This window comes from Theobroma umbraticum, unplaced genomic scaffold, assembly GCF_002168275.2.
Source record: "Theobroma umbraticum cultivar Fairchild unplaced genomic scaffold, ASM216827v3 scaffold_50.0, whole genome shotgun sequence".
NCBI classification, from domain to species: domain Eukaryota; kingdom Viridiplantae; phylum Streptophyta; class Magnoliopsida; order Malvales; family Malvaceae; genus Theobroma; species Theobroma umbraticum.
In genome coordinates this window covers 3,225,985-3,240,297 of record NW_018397261.1, presented here as the reverse complement: position 1 = coordinate 3,240,297, position 14,313 = coordinate 3,225,985, and the positions used below count along the sequence as shown (strand labels likewise).

The following is a 14,313-nucleotide window of genomic DNA, read 5'->3' as shown; positions in this document are numbered from 1 at the left end:
TCAAATTCTTGTACTTTTTATTTTGAATCAAATAAATCTTTTTATTTTTATTTTGGAGTCAAATATGCCCTTATAATTAATGATTGAATTAGTTAAAATCTCAGTTGTCATTTTATATCATGTAACATTGACGTGGCATGTTAATATATAATAATTGATGATGATGTGATAATTTGACATATCATAATTGATGATAATAGATTATAATATGACATGCTAATTTGGCATAATAACATGATAATATGAATTTTTTCACTATCAACATCAACGTCATATCAATGTCATGTGAATATAAAATGATAAGTGATAGATTATGTGATAATTTAACATATCATAATTGATGATAATTGATTATAATATAACTTGTTAATTTGGTATAATAATATGATCATGTGACTTTTTTCACCATCAACATCAACGTCGTGCTAGTATCATATGAAAATAAATTGACAAGTGATATTTTGATTAAAAGTAATTAGTCAATTATTAATCATAAAAGTTTATTTGACCTAAAATAAAAATATAAAAATTTGATTAAACGTAATAAAAGAATAAAAATTTATTTAAATATTCTTAAATAATTTAAGAACTTATTTGAGCATTATGTCAAAAAAAATCCATACATAATAAGTTTGTTGAAACAAAGATTAATATTTAGTGATGTGAAAATGTTTAAAAACAATATCTTTTGAGAAAATAATAAGGGAGAAAGACAAACAAACAAGCAAAAAAAAAACAAAGAAATTAATTAATAATCATAATTATCCTCGGTCAATGGAACTAGACCGGTCATTTGACAGACCAAACCAAAGTGTCGTCACTGGTAAAACGTAACACACTTTTACAGTTTTACTTAGTAGCTTCGAGAACACTTGATCAAATCTTAAATTTAATGAAAGACCCAACCAATATTAATTCCACAGCTGAACAAGTAAAGCTTGCGCCCGGCCCTTGACATTATCACGGCACTTTTTCCGTACAGCAACAGCCAAATGAAAGGGGTGGTTAAAAAAATACTTAAATTATTTCAGCTTGGAAGTTAATCAAGAGTTAACTTGATAATGACTGTTATCTCTCTTTAGGAAGAATAAATTTTGGGAAAAGACTCTTCAAAAAGTTTTGAGTAAAGTAGTTTTTCATATATATTTGTTAAAGTTTAATTTTATCAAATATTTAAAATAATTAAAAAAAACAGTATTTATGAGATAAATAAAGTATTTTTCTTGTGTAAGATTTAATGATAGTCCCAACAGTGTTTTTTTTTATACAAAATATTTCAATTGCTAGGATCTAAGGTTTTACTTTCAGAATTTTATGTACAAATTTAAGTGAATTTATAGTATTCGAGGAGAAAAGTTATCATTCTTTTTGTTGAATTAATTCATAAAAATCAATATATTTTCATATATATAATCACAAAAAAAATTTTCTAAGACCTTTAACTAGAAATCTAAGATTTAATAATGATAAGTTAGTGACTTCTGTTGATGATAAAATTCTTCCAAAATGATTAGAAAAATGTTATTTATGAGAGCAAGATAAATTATACTCTTTATGTATAACCTATAATTTAATCCTATATCTGAATTTTTGACTTATTAATGAGTACATGATTTCTCTACCTACAAAATATGATTCAAATTCCTCTTTTTTTAATTAAAAAAATTATAATTTAATGTTATTTGTTAAAAAAAAACTAAATTAAAGAAAGAGAGATTAGGTTAATCAAGAGATAATGATAAGTGGTCTAGCATGTAATATTATTGAACCCCAAGTAGCCTTGTTCATTTCCATTTACCTCTAAGTTCATCCCCCCATTTGAAACCCTTTTACAACTTTTCTTTTCACGTACAATGAGACCATTTGAACCCCTTTTACAACTCCCTTTCTTTTCACATACAAGTGGCTTTTCAAATCTCTACTGTTCTTATTCATGCAAGTTTCCCTACTCTCAAGTCCTTAACCGCTCTTGCTAGGTCGGTTCTTTGTAGATATATAGCTTATCTGTCTCAATGTTATCTTCACCATTCTGTCTCCCACTTGCTTGTCTCTTCCTCGTCTATCAGGTTTTCCCACATCAGTATTCAGAGCCATGCCATCAGGTTATGAATCGATATTATTAAGTCAAAGTAATTTTATTCATAAAACAAATTGATTAAGTTTTGATTTAAAGTAAAAAAAAAAACAAAAAACAAAAACACGTTCTTTTATTAATCTATGCAAGAAAGCAGCGAAAGGAGACAAAAGCTGGAGAATAATGAATCATGATAGCCTCACTAAACGTTTAATCATATTCAGTTGTTAAAAAATCGTATTAGTAGTATGATTTGGAAAAATAATATTGTAGATGAGTGTGCCCCTCCTACAGTTTCTCTTTTGTTCTTTGTTATTTTTAATAATAACTTAGATTCCTGAATCAGCAATTGACCAATTATTGAACGTTTGCGTTTATCTTTTAATAAAAATATGCCAAAAATGGTTGCGTAAGTACTGAAGATGTCTGCCAAAGAGGAGAGGTTGAATTATACGACGAATAGAAAAACAAGTAGTAAGAATTATTAGCTAACAAGAGATGCAAACATAGGCTTTAAAAGGCCAGCTGCTTCATTAGATGATTACATCTGCAAAATGGAGCTACTACCATTAGTGGAGTTGAATGTAGCTAAACTTTACAATCCATTGTTCCTATCTGTTATTCTCCTTTTCTCCCTCGTAATTTGGCTTAAACTAGCAAAAGGAAAGAAACTTAATCCGCCTCCATCACCCCCAAAGTTACCGATCATCGGCAACATCCATCAATTAGGCAAACTTCCCCACCGCTCTCTCCTAGACCTCTCTAGAAAGTATGGCCCTCTCTTGCTTCTGCAATTGGGGCATAATCCAACTCTAGTGGTATCATCAGCAGAGATGGCTAGAGAAATCGTCAAAAATCATGACATTGTTTTCTCAAACAGACCCAGGACCACAGCGGCAAATATCTTGCTTTATGGATGCACGGATATTGGTTTTGCACCTTATGGTGAGTACTGGAGACAAGTTAGGAAGATCAGTGTAATTGAGCTCTTCAGCCTCCGAAGAGTACACTCATTTCAGTTTGTAAGAGACGAAGAAGTCGAACTTCTTATCAACAAAATCAACCGTGCCTCTCTAAAAGGACAGTCTATTAATCTAACGGAGATGTTGATGGCCGTTTCGAATAACATAGTGTCTAGATGCGTTCTTAGTCGGCGAGCTGAAGAAGAAGATGGTAGCAACAAGTTTGGGCAGTTGGCAAGAAGGATTATGGCTCTCCTCGCGAGTTTTTGTATTGGGGATATGTTTCCTTACTTGAGGTGGCTGGATGTGCTTACCGGATTTATTCCAAGTTTGAAAGCAGCTTTTGGAGAAATAGATACATTTTTGGATCAGATAATTGAGGAGCACAGAGGCTTGATAAGCCATGACCATATGTCTGATAAAAAGGATTTTGTTTCTATTACCCTCCAACTCCAAAAGGATGGCATGCTTGAGATGGACCTCACTCAAGACAACATCAAAGCAATCTTACTGGTCTTTCAACTGTCTCTCTGTCTCAGTTTCTCTCCTACCCCCTCACCACCCCGCCCCCCAAAACTTTTTTTTGTTTTGTTTTGCGCGTTTATCTGAATTCTTTTGGTTTGACAATTTCAGGATATGTTCATCGGAGGAACTGATACCACTTCAACAACAACAGAATGGTTGATGGCTGAACTCCTACGGCATCCAAATGTCATGAAAAAGGTCCAAGAAGAGGTAAGAAGTGTGGTTGGAAAGAAATCAAAGGTAGATGTAGAGGATATAAATAAAATGGTCTACTTAAAATGCGTCATCAAAGAAACATTAAGACTACATCCCCCTGTTCCTCTCCTGGTTCCTCGAGAAACATCCGCAAGTGCTAAATTGGAAGGCTATGATATTCCTTCCAACACCACTGTCTTTATCAATGTATGGGCAATTCAAAGGGATCCGAACTGGTGGGACAAACCGGAGGAGTTCATTCCAGAGAGGTTCGAGAATGTGGCCATTGACTTCAAAGGTCAAGATTTCCAGTTCATCCCATTTGGCTGTGGAAGAAGGGCCTGTCCTGGGATGCCATTTGGAGTTGCTTCTGTTGAATATGTGATTGCTAACCTTCTCTATCGGTTTGATTGGACGTTACCTCCTGGTGAAATTGCAGAGAACTTGGACATGAGTGAACTCTACGGGCTAACTGTCAACAAGGAAATCCCTCTTCATGCTCTAGCAATTTCTCATTTGTCTATTTAGATGTGTGCTCGCTTTCTACTTTACTAATGTGATTTCTAGCTCTTATTTTCTTGCGGAGAATACAATGTTGTCTTTGTAGTTATTATGGTGGTCGTGATCAGATTTGTCCTTTGGAATAAATTTAATAAAGCTTATTGAAATAAATTATCAAAATTTATTCAAATTTTATACACTTGTTCGATTTACAAAAGCCTTTTTATTTTTACTCAATATTTACAAAAGCCTTTCACTTTATCAGTTTGAAGTTTTTATTTTAATTTTTATTTAATCATTTATGAACTTACGTACAAAATTTGTTAGTATTGCATTTTCAATAAAAAAATTTGTTAATAATATATTTTAATTAAATTTTATTGAAAATTATCAACAAAATCTTTTGTTGATAATTCCGTTAGAAATTTTTAGTAAAATCTTTTATTGGTATTTTCATTGATAATTTTTAACGAAAAATACCGTTAAAAATTCCATTAAAAATTATTGTAGTGTGTAAGTGGAAATGCTGATATTGCAATCGGAATTAATGAGGAAACTATGGTCAGAGATCTGCAGTCCCTTTATTGAGTCTATCCTTGTCTTGTTTTTCCTCCATCTGTTGCTTAAGTTCACAAGAGGTAGCATTGTCAATTTTCCCCCATCACCACCAGGTTATAGGAAAACTCCCCCAACCCCACCTCTCTGAAATAACTGCCTATAAAACATTTCCTCTCCATCTAGTACCCATTGGTTTTGGTTCTTGATATATCTCATTATTGACTAGTATATGTAGAAAAGAAATGAAACCTCTCTTAGGCCTGACTAGTATATGTAGAAAAGAAATAAGTGTCTCTTTGAAGAAGGATACCAATTGCTTTTCAATGCTAGTCTTGCTATAATTGCTACTACAAAGGGGTTTCATGGAGTTTCAAGTGGGCTGTTGTTCTTCCCTTCCCCAGCAATTAAGCTTTATTGCTTGGCAACCACCTATTGAGAACTTTGTGAAGATAAATGTTGATGCAACTATTCCTTCCAATCTAAGAGAACTTAGCATGGGAGGTTTATGTCGAGATAACCATAGATATTGAATCTTTGGGTTCACGGGCAAACTTGGTATGGGCACTTATCTAAAAGTTGAACTACATGCTATTCATATGGGTCTTAAATTAATTTGAGATCACAGCTGTAGGCAGAGTGTGGCTAAATCGAACTTTTAAGTTTTTTATTTAAAAATTTTATAAAAATTTATTTAATTTAAAATAAAAATATATAACTTAATTGAAATGTAATAAAAAAATTTTAAATAATTAAAAAAATTAAAATATTATACCAGTAACGAACTTTTTCTTCTCTTCCAAAACATATTTTTTTCTTCCACCCACACGATAAGTGTAACATGGGACTATGTACAGACTAAACCAAGTCGGACCTGGGCATAAGTTTTCAACTGTTAACTGAGCCCAATCTATTAACATTTCTATTCAAAGGAAACATGGGACCATGTAACTAGTTAATTGGATTAGATTTGAGTGGTCTTAATAATAAAAATTCAAAACCCTTGCATCCTGGGCAATTGGTGTGCCCAGAATACTCTCAAGCCCGGATGGAATACCAGACCGGACTCAAGTCTGTAAAATTTGCTAACCTGGAGCCGGCCAGGAGAGAGATAATTCACCATTATGATTATGGATGTTTTGAAAAAGTCAGCATCATTTGCTTGACCAGCAAGTATTGGCACTATTATATGTATTTAAAATCTTTACAAGCCTTACTTTCAGGATCTCACAGATAATTCTTCCTGTATTCTATGCATTTCAAAACCAAGGCAGGCGTTGATATGCATCAAAGTGATCCGACTTTCTTACTGTTTGTTTTTATTATTATAACATGTTCAGAAACAGCCAAATTATTGTACGGTGCTAGTGGGACCTTCCACATGAAACTAAAAAATGTCAAATCATTGTTTTTTATTCTTCCTTTTTTTATAAATAGTCTTTAGTTAGTGTTCATTATACAATTTTTTTTATTTTATAATTAAAGGATAAAGGATTTGAGTTCTATTCTTTAAGTAAACAGATCATCAAACAATAAGTTAAATATTCAGATGTCTTTATACAGTTTACAATAATCAATGTGTTTGATCATAAACAATCAGCTGTTATGTCAGGTGCTGCTTTAAACCTGATTAATCAGGAGTGCTAGCGTAACTGTTTTTGAATGTATAGTTTGATTGTGAAACTTGTTTAACATTTTAACCAAAAGAAATCACTTGTATATATTTTTTCACAGGCAAAACTTTGATGGCCTGGAAGGGATCTCCTAGATTTCATGCTCTGACATGTAGGTCTATATATCTTCTTGACAACTAACATTTAGAAATAATTATGTTTCCTAAATTCATTATTAAAGTCAAAAGTTTAAAGATCATGTGACATGTAGCAGAATACAATCCGGTATTTTCACTTTTTTATTCTGTTTAAGGCCTGATACCGGAAGTCCATGCGGAAATAAAGGAGCATCTCTTTTTTCTTTGTAAACTAGAAAATAATCATCTTCATTAATTCTTATAAATGCTAATCTGCTATGTTTTTAACGTTTGTTCATGTGAGTTGTAGAACCGAAGAGATTATGAGTCCAGCTATAATGTGGAAACAGTTCAATGCAACTGTTCTGTTCAATCCAGTCCTCTTCTTACCTCTTCTGTTCTCCATTCTGTATTTGATCAAGCTTTTAAGGAGTAGCAAGCTCAAGCTTCCACCATCTCCACCAAAGCTGCCAATAATTGGCAACATCCACCAAGTAGGGAAACTGCCCTACCGATCTTTCCGAACCCTGTCTGAAAGATATGGCCCTCTAATGCTTTTACACATGGGACAGACTCCAACTCTTGTGGTTTCATCTGCTGAAATAGCCAGAGAGATCATGATGGCACATGATGCTTTCACAGAAAGGCCTCGAATAAGGGTTGCCGATACTCTCTTCTGTGGATGTACTGACATAGCATTTTGTCCTTATGGTGACTACTGGAGGCAAGCAAAGAAAATTTGTGTTCTGGAACTTTTAACCCAAAGAAGGGTTCGGATGTTTCAGCTTGTGAGGGAACAGGAAGTTTCAAGAATGATTGAGAATATACGTCAGTTGTGTCATAGTGGATCTTCAATTGGTCTTTGTGAGATGTTTGAAACCATTGCAAATAACATAATCAGCAGATCTGTTCTTGGTCGAGTTTCTGAAAGAGAAGATGGAAATAAGAGTTTTGGAGAATTATCAAGGAGGGCAATGGACCTTTTAGGATCCTTTTGCTTTAAAGATTTCTTTCCCTCTTTCGGATGGATGGATGTTCTTACTGGCTTGACCGCAAAATTGGAACGAATTTCCAGTGAGTTGCATACTTTTCTTGATCAAGTGATAGAGGAACACCTGGTTCTGATGAGCGATGATGATAAATCAGACAACAAAGACTTTGTTGATATCCTCCTCCATCTTCAGCAGGATGGCATGCTTGACATTGGTCTTACTCAAGAAAACCTCAAGGCAATCCTACTGGTACAAATCTCTCCCTCTCCCTCTTTCTCTCTCACATACACACATAAATGTCCATGGTCATAAAGGGGCAAACACTTAGGAACTAAAACATTATCATGTTGATGACAGGACATGTTTATTGGAGGAACTGATAACATAGCAGCGACAATGGAATGGGCAATGGCAGAGCTTGTGAAAAACCCCAGTATTCTGAAGCAAGCCCAAGAAGAGGTAAGAAGAGTGGTGGGAAGAAATTCAAGCGTCACTGAGACTGATATCAACGAAATGGACTACTTAAAATGTGTTGTCAAAGAGACCCTGAGACTACATGCTCCTGTTATGGTTAGTCGACAAAATCCCACGGGTACTAAATTGCAAGGTTATGATATTCCTCCCAAAACAATAGTGTTGGTCAACACATGGGCAATTCAAAGGGATCCTGGGTTGTGGGACAAGCCTGAAGAATTTATCCCGGAGAGGTTCTTAAACAGTTCTGTTGATTTCAAGGGCCAACACAGTGAGTTCACTCCGTTCGGTGCAGGCAGAAGAGGTTGTCCCGGAATTTCATTTGCAGTTGCAGGAGCTGAGTATGTCTTGGCGAACCTTTTGTACTGGTTTGATTGGAAGTTGCCTGATTCCCAAAATTGTGTGGATTTAGACATGGACGATTATTATGCTCTTGTCATTCGGAAGAAAGTACCCCTCCATCTTGCACCAATGCTGCATTCTTTTTCATAGACCTGCAGTTCATTGTTCGCTGATCATCTTACGGATAGAGATAGTGATTCGGTTTTCATAATGCTGCAGCTCATGAAAAGATTGTATAAAACCAACTAAAGGTAAATAATGTCTTCTTCTCTTTAATACTATGAGCTTTCTTTTCTGAAGACAAATCCACATTTGATATATGCCCTTCTATTCAAAAATTCGGAGTACGGGCAATGCTGTTTCACTCTTTCATTTCAAATTAGTCTGTGTAGATATATGTCTTTAATTATCAAATCAAACATGTAGGCTGCATGCTGAAGCCAAAAGAGAAAAAAGAAAATCAATCTCTGTGATTAATTCCCATGTCTTTCCTTATCATGTTCTAGAATTGAGATCATGTAGCTGTTATAAAGAACAGAACAGCCTTGTGTTACTCTTTTTCTCCGTCTCTCATATCTTGCACTATAGCATCTTTAGCTGATATTTTGGTTACTTTAGCAAACAATGAAACACTGTTGTTTATTCTGCTCATCAAGTGCTACATGGTAGAGGTGTAGTGGTGATGGAATGATCTTCAGACGGTTCAATTAATGATAAAATAATTTTGAATAAATGCAAGAAAATTAGACTTTCTGTTCATTCTTCTGAAGGAAAAAGATTTGAGGACAAGTTGTCACCTAAAGATCTTGATCTGACTGACCCTGTGAGTTCTAACTCTAATTCTTGCAGTTGAGGATTACACCAGAATATTTTTCCAGTCTAAGTAGACAAATTAAATGTATATGTAATAGAAATGAATGGTTGTGACTAGAGATGCCACATATTCACACAAGGACACTGGCATCTTGCCTCAATGATTTATATGTATAATTTGCCCTGAACACGATATCATTATATTCCTGTAATTTTTACAGGAAAGAAAATTCCCTCCAGAAAGAGGCATGAGAAAAATTAAAACCAAGTTTTACAGGAAAGAAAATCATACAAATCTTGAAAGAGCCCTTATAACATTATCCATGGTGGGTCTGTGAAGAGGATCCTGCTCAACACAAGCCTTGGCCAAGAATGCCAAACACATGGCATCAACCAATGGATACTTCCCCTCCAGAACGGGATCCATGAATTCCTTCAACTTTTCCAAGTACCCTAAAGAACATTCATGCCCTGCGTCTTCTAAAGAAATTACGGGATTCTTCAAAAATAGTCCATCCGTAGCAGCCTCCTTAGCGGATAACAATTCAAGCAAAACCACTCCAAAAGCAAATACATCCAACTTGAGAGAAGCCAGACCGTAAGTAAGGAATTCAGGTGCCAGGTACCCCTTTCTACCCACAATTACAGATTCATTCCAGCTAATTTCTCCATTTTCTTCACTGGAATTCACTGGTTTTGCCAATCTAAATCCAGTAAGTTTTGCCCTCCAATCCGTGGTTATAAGCACGTTTCTACTGTGTATGTTATGATGGATAAAAGATGGCTTTGTGCAGTAATGTATGTAATGGAGGCCCACTGCAAGATCAAAAGCAATCTGAGTTCTTTTTGCCCATGTAAGCTGCCTCGCAACATTTGCATTAGACAAGCAGTCCCTCAAGCTACCATATTCTGCAAACTCGAACACGAGATAAGGATTAGTGCCATAGCAGCATCCTTCAAGCTTCACTATGTTCAAATGACTAATCTTTGTCAATATGTAAATGACATGGCGAGCCGCTTCCTCAGTGTTCATCTGTTCAATTGCCACATAGGAACCACCAATTTTCCCCTTATACACAGCTTTACCAGTCCTAGATCCCTCATTAAAATCCTCTGTTGCATTCCTAAGCTCCTCCAACGTAAAATTTGTTAGTGACGGCTTTAACTTGGACATTCTATCAAGAAAATCGGGTGAGACATTTGATGACACTGAACTTCTAGCAGATAAAAGCTGAAAACTTGTAGGATGACTCCTTTTCCTAATGCTTCTAAAAGCAACGATAGCTGCAATCAGCAGAATAATCACTACTAGAAGACCAAGTCCAAGAAATATATATGAAATCAAGTGCTTTGATTTCTTACTTGGTTGGATTTTCACAAGGGGAGTCGTTACTCTAGGACTAGAGGGTAAATCTTCAGGAACATCCCATTTCACTACTGGAACATCCTTTGTGGGAATAAATAGTATTGTTTGAGGGAAAATGGTTGAAAATGGTCCCAACTTATTGGCATCCCAGATCGTTTCTTCAGGTACTCCAAATTTGCGAGCAATTAAATCTGTATGGTCATTCTTTATCACAGGATATGTTACAAGATATTTAAACCCATTTCTTCTTTGATTTGCATTGGTACAAGCACATCGAATGGGTACCTTTATCATAAAGTCTCCAGGATCGTTACGTTTAACGTCAGGATTATCCTCTTTGAGACTTTGCGATTTCAACAGCCCTTGGAAAACTCCACAAGCAACTGAAGCAAAAGAATCAGTGCTTGAAAAATGGTACATGAAAATAGCTTCAGAGAATGTACGAGCGCAGGAGCATTGAACAGGTATGATGATCTCTCTTCCTAGCTTTAGATTGCTAGAATCAGCGTCAGTCATGTGGTTGATTTCAAGGAGATGAGACATGCTTAAATTGAAGAGAGGTGCAATAGATGACATAGACTGAAAATCCTTTTGAGCCCTGTATACTACGTAAGTATGGCATGGAAAATCTTTTGGAAAGCAAAGGTATTTGGAATTTTGAACTGATTCTGCAGTGCAACTGGAATCGTCATAAGATTGCTGCGAAGAGATGGGCTTGATCAGAAAAAGGAGTACACAAAAAATGATCAATTTGTGAAGAGAAACCATGATAGCAGATTGGAATGTGAATCAAACTCAGAAAATATACTTTCTACGCCTACTGGCAAGTGCTTTGCTTGAAAGAGTTTGATCTTTTGAGAGGGAAACTCACTATCTGAAATAAACCAGCAATATGGTCGCCCGGCCGGCCTGAGCGATGATTTAGTCTTGTTTCAAGTGGCTATCACTGTTGCTAGTGTAATGGTTATTGGACTGCAGCATTTGGAACAAACTGAATTTAATAATTCCTCATTGATTTGCCTATGCGTTTAACTTCACCTGAGACAGCTCTTTGCTTCATCCTGGGCAAGAGAACGACAGGATGGGACAATAAAGTGAGAGAGATTGATTGTTAATCCTGTACTTTATGACTCTTGCGGAGCTTAGACAAACAAAGAAACAGCAGAGAATTGGGAGCTTTCACTATTTATCTGGCTGTTGTCAACAAAGGTAGAGTTTGTACAAACAGAAAATGCAACTTCTAAGATCAGCCATGACTACTGTCGCTTATGAGTGAAACTAAAATCTTTGAATAAGGGAATACGTAAAATAATAGAGGATTAGCTTTCCTGGTGTGAAAGCTTCGAAACGGCAAGGGCCATCCCATTAGAGCAGACAATAAAATGGCTACCGTCAAAGAGATTTTTCAATAATTGTATTAAGACTAGTACAAGAAAAAAATTATAATAACTCTGGCTAGATATTATTTTAAAGTGAGGAATTATTCCATATTCTCTCTTATTCAAACCTTCATTTTCGGTCCACATGCCCAGTTTGTGATACAACAGTTATGCATCTATATGATTCTGCCGAAAGTTGTTTTCAGGTCACAATAGAGTTCAGACCAGGTGCACCTGAACAATTTGCAACATTTTGGAGCCTAACTAAGCACAAATTGACCCAATTAGGACCTTGGTTAATCATCGCTCGTCACGGGTGCGGCCCAATTTTAGGCACTCCCCATGCTAGCCTTGAGACTAACAAACAAAAGTATTTTTAGGTTAAAATAACAAAAAAGTCTAGGATTATCTGCGTTTTTACAATTAAACCTTTACATGTTTATTATACCCAACTAAGCTATTTTTCTTTTAATTGTACCATGTCACAACGTGCAGGTTCAAGAATTTGATCATCTTGATGTAAAGACCAAATCATTATTAATTTTTTTTCTATCATAGTATAATTAATCACTTATTTAAGTCTATCTTTTATAATGAAATTCTAAACTTAATTTAGATTAATTAAAAATAATAGATTCTGATCTACAAAACAAATTTAAAAGTACAATTTTGCTATGAAGATGATATTAGCACCCTAAAGACCAATATCAATTAATCATGTTATCTTATTTTAGTTTTAATTAATATTAATCTTTAATTTTATATTTGTTTATATTTCTTATAATTACTACTTATTTTACCCATAAATACCAATATCATTAGAGATCAAAATTTGTTATTATCTATAGTTTACCTAAAAGGTGCCTTCGTTTTAACTCTTTCCCTTTTTCCCATTATTAATAAATATTGAAGGTTTTTTTTTAATTTTGCCGACCAATGCTCCTGTGGAATTTTAAAAAAATTTCTCACATCAAGGTATTCAAGAAAACACACTTATTAGAGCTCCGTCATTAGATTCATTGAATTTTACGAAAAGGGTTTTGAGTTTGCCCTTTATTCTTTTTTCATTTTTTTTTATTTTTTCCACATCTTCTATTTTCAGTTAATTAAATCAATGAAATCCATTATATTGGAAACTTTTCTAAATTCTCTCAAAACTTTGATGAAATTTAAAAATATTTCCTAATCAAGAGAAGTTTCAAAAAGTTTGTGTTTATAATTTCTTTAAAAAATCACATTATCGAGAATTTTTATTTATTAGCCACATTAACATTTTCAATGCACATGATGTAAATATGAAATAGATTACGTAATTTTTCCCTTTTATTAAATAACATATTAAAATTTATGTTGAGCATTTGGTGAAATCTAGATATATTTCCTCACTTACAAAATTTTTTAAAAATTTATCTTTGTAATTTTTTCGAGAAAATCTTATCATTGAAATTTTTTATTCATGAGAATCAATATCTCAAATAAATGCAACACATTAGAGAACTAATGACGATGACATAAAAAATTATCTTTTTTATCACTTTTTTTGGGAAAATATATTTTTCATTTTATTTATTATTATTTTTTAAAATCCTATTTTCTATTATTCTTTTACTAACATGTCCGATTTAACTTTAATCCTCTATTTTATTATTAGTATTAATTTGAATTAATTTTACTATTGAATTAATTTTTGGAGAAAGAATGTACCATTAGAGAGAGAAAGAGAGGGGAGAAAATGTGGGTTTTTAACTGCTGGGATTAGGGTTTAGTATTTACAGTGGCACCTAAATGGTTATTGGTGCCAATTAAAGGAAGGGAAAAATAACGAAAGAAGATAAGAAGCGGGTCGGTTTGACCCATCCTAATCCAGACAAGCCCTTAACCTACAGTTCAAGAGTGTGCAACAGCCCAAAGGTTTTAGGCCCAACTAAGTGTGTCCATTGAGGTATATTTTAGGCTTATCTTTAAATTTACTAGAATTCCAGTTATTATGTTTGAAATTTTATAGTGATAAATTATTTAATAACAATAAATGATTGATCGAATTGTATTTGAAATATGTAGCGACATAGTTTAAATTAATTTTCAAAATATTTTCCCAAAAAATAAAAGTAATAAAAAAATTTTTATGTCCTTATCATTCATTCTTTATCATATTGCATTAATTGAGATATTAATTGTTAAGAGTAAATTTCAGATGGTGAGATTTTCATGAGGAAATTATAGAGACAAATTTCTTGAGAAATTCTCCAGTGAAAAAATATTGTTAGATTCCATCAAAGTGTTGGGAGAATTTAGAAAAATTCCCAACACAAAGATTTTCATTTTCTATTTAGTGTGCTGGGGCGAGAGCAGTACCAGGATGGGTGACCGCCTGGGAAGTCCTCG

The 14,313-nt window shown here is 34.1% G+C and overlaps 3 protein-coding genes across 3 annotated transcripts; 2 read left to right on the top strand and 1 right to left on the bottom strand.

The window, feature by feature from the left end:
• The first annotated feature begins 2,628 nt into the window (after positions 1-2,628).
• On the top strand, positions 2,629-4,284 carry LOC110418548 (phenylacetaldehyde oxime monooxygenase CYP71AN24-like). The gene is made up of 2 exons (XM_021431307.2): positions 2,629-3,549; positions 3,670-4,284. The coding sequence occupies exons 1-2, from the start codon at positions 2,629-2,631 to the stop codon at positions 4,282-4,284; spliced, it is 1,536 nt and encodes a 511-aa protein (XP_021286982.1).
• A 2,372-nt stretch (positions 4,285-6,656) lies between these two features.
• On the top strand, positions 6,657-8,945 carry LOC110418334 (desmethylyatein synthase-like). Its single transcript, XM_021431027.1, has 2 exons — positions 6,657-7,803; positions 7,912-8,945. The coding sequence occupies exons 1-2, from the start codon at positions 6,841-6,843 to the stop codon at positions 8,518-8,520; spliced, it is 1,572 nt and encodes a 523-aa protein (XP_021286702.1). The 5' UTR covers positions 6,657-6,840; the 3' UTR covers positions 8,521-8,945.
• Positions 8,946-9,469: 524 nt separating this feature from the next.
• LOC110418749 (protein LYK5-like) lies at positions 9,470-11,317 on the bottom strand. Its single transcript, XM_089783775.1, has one exon. The coding sequence runs from the start codon at positions 11,315-11,317 to the stop codon at positions 9,470-9,472; it is 1,848 nt and encodes a 615-aa protein (XP_089639901.1).
• Positions 11,318-14,313: the final 2,996 nt, after the last annotated feature.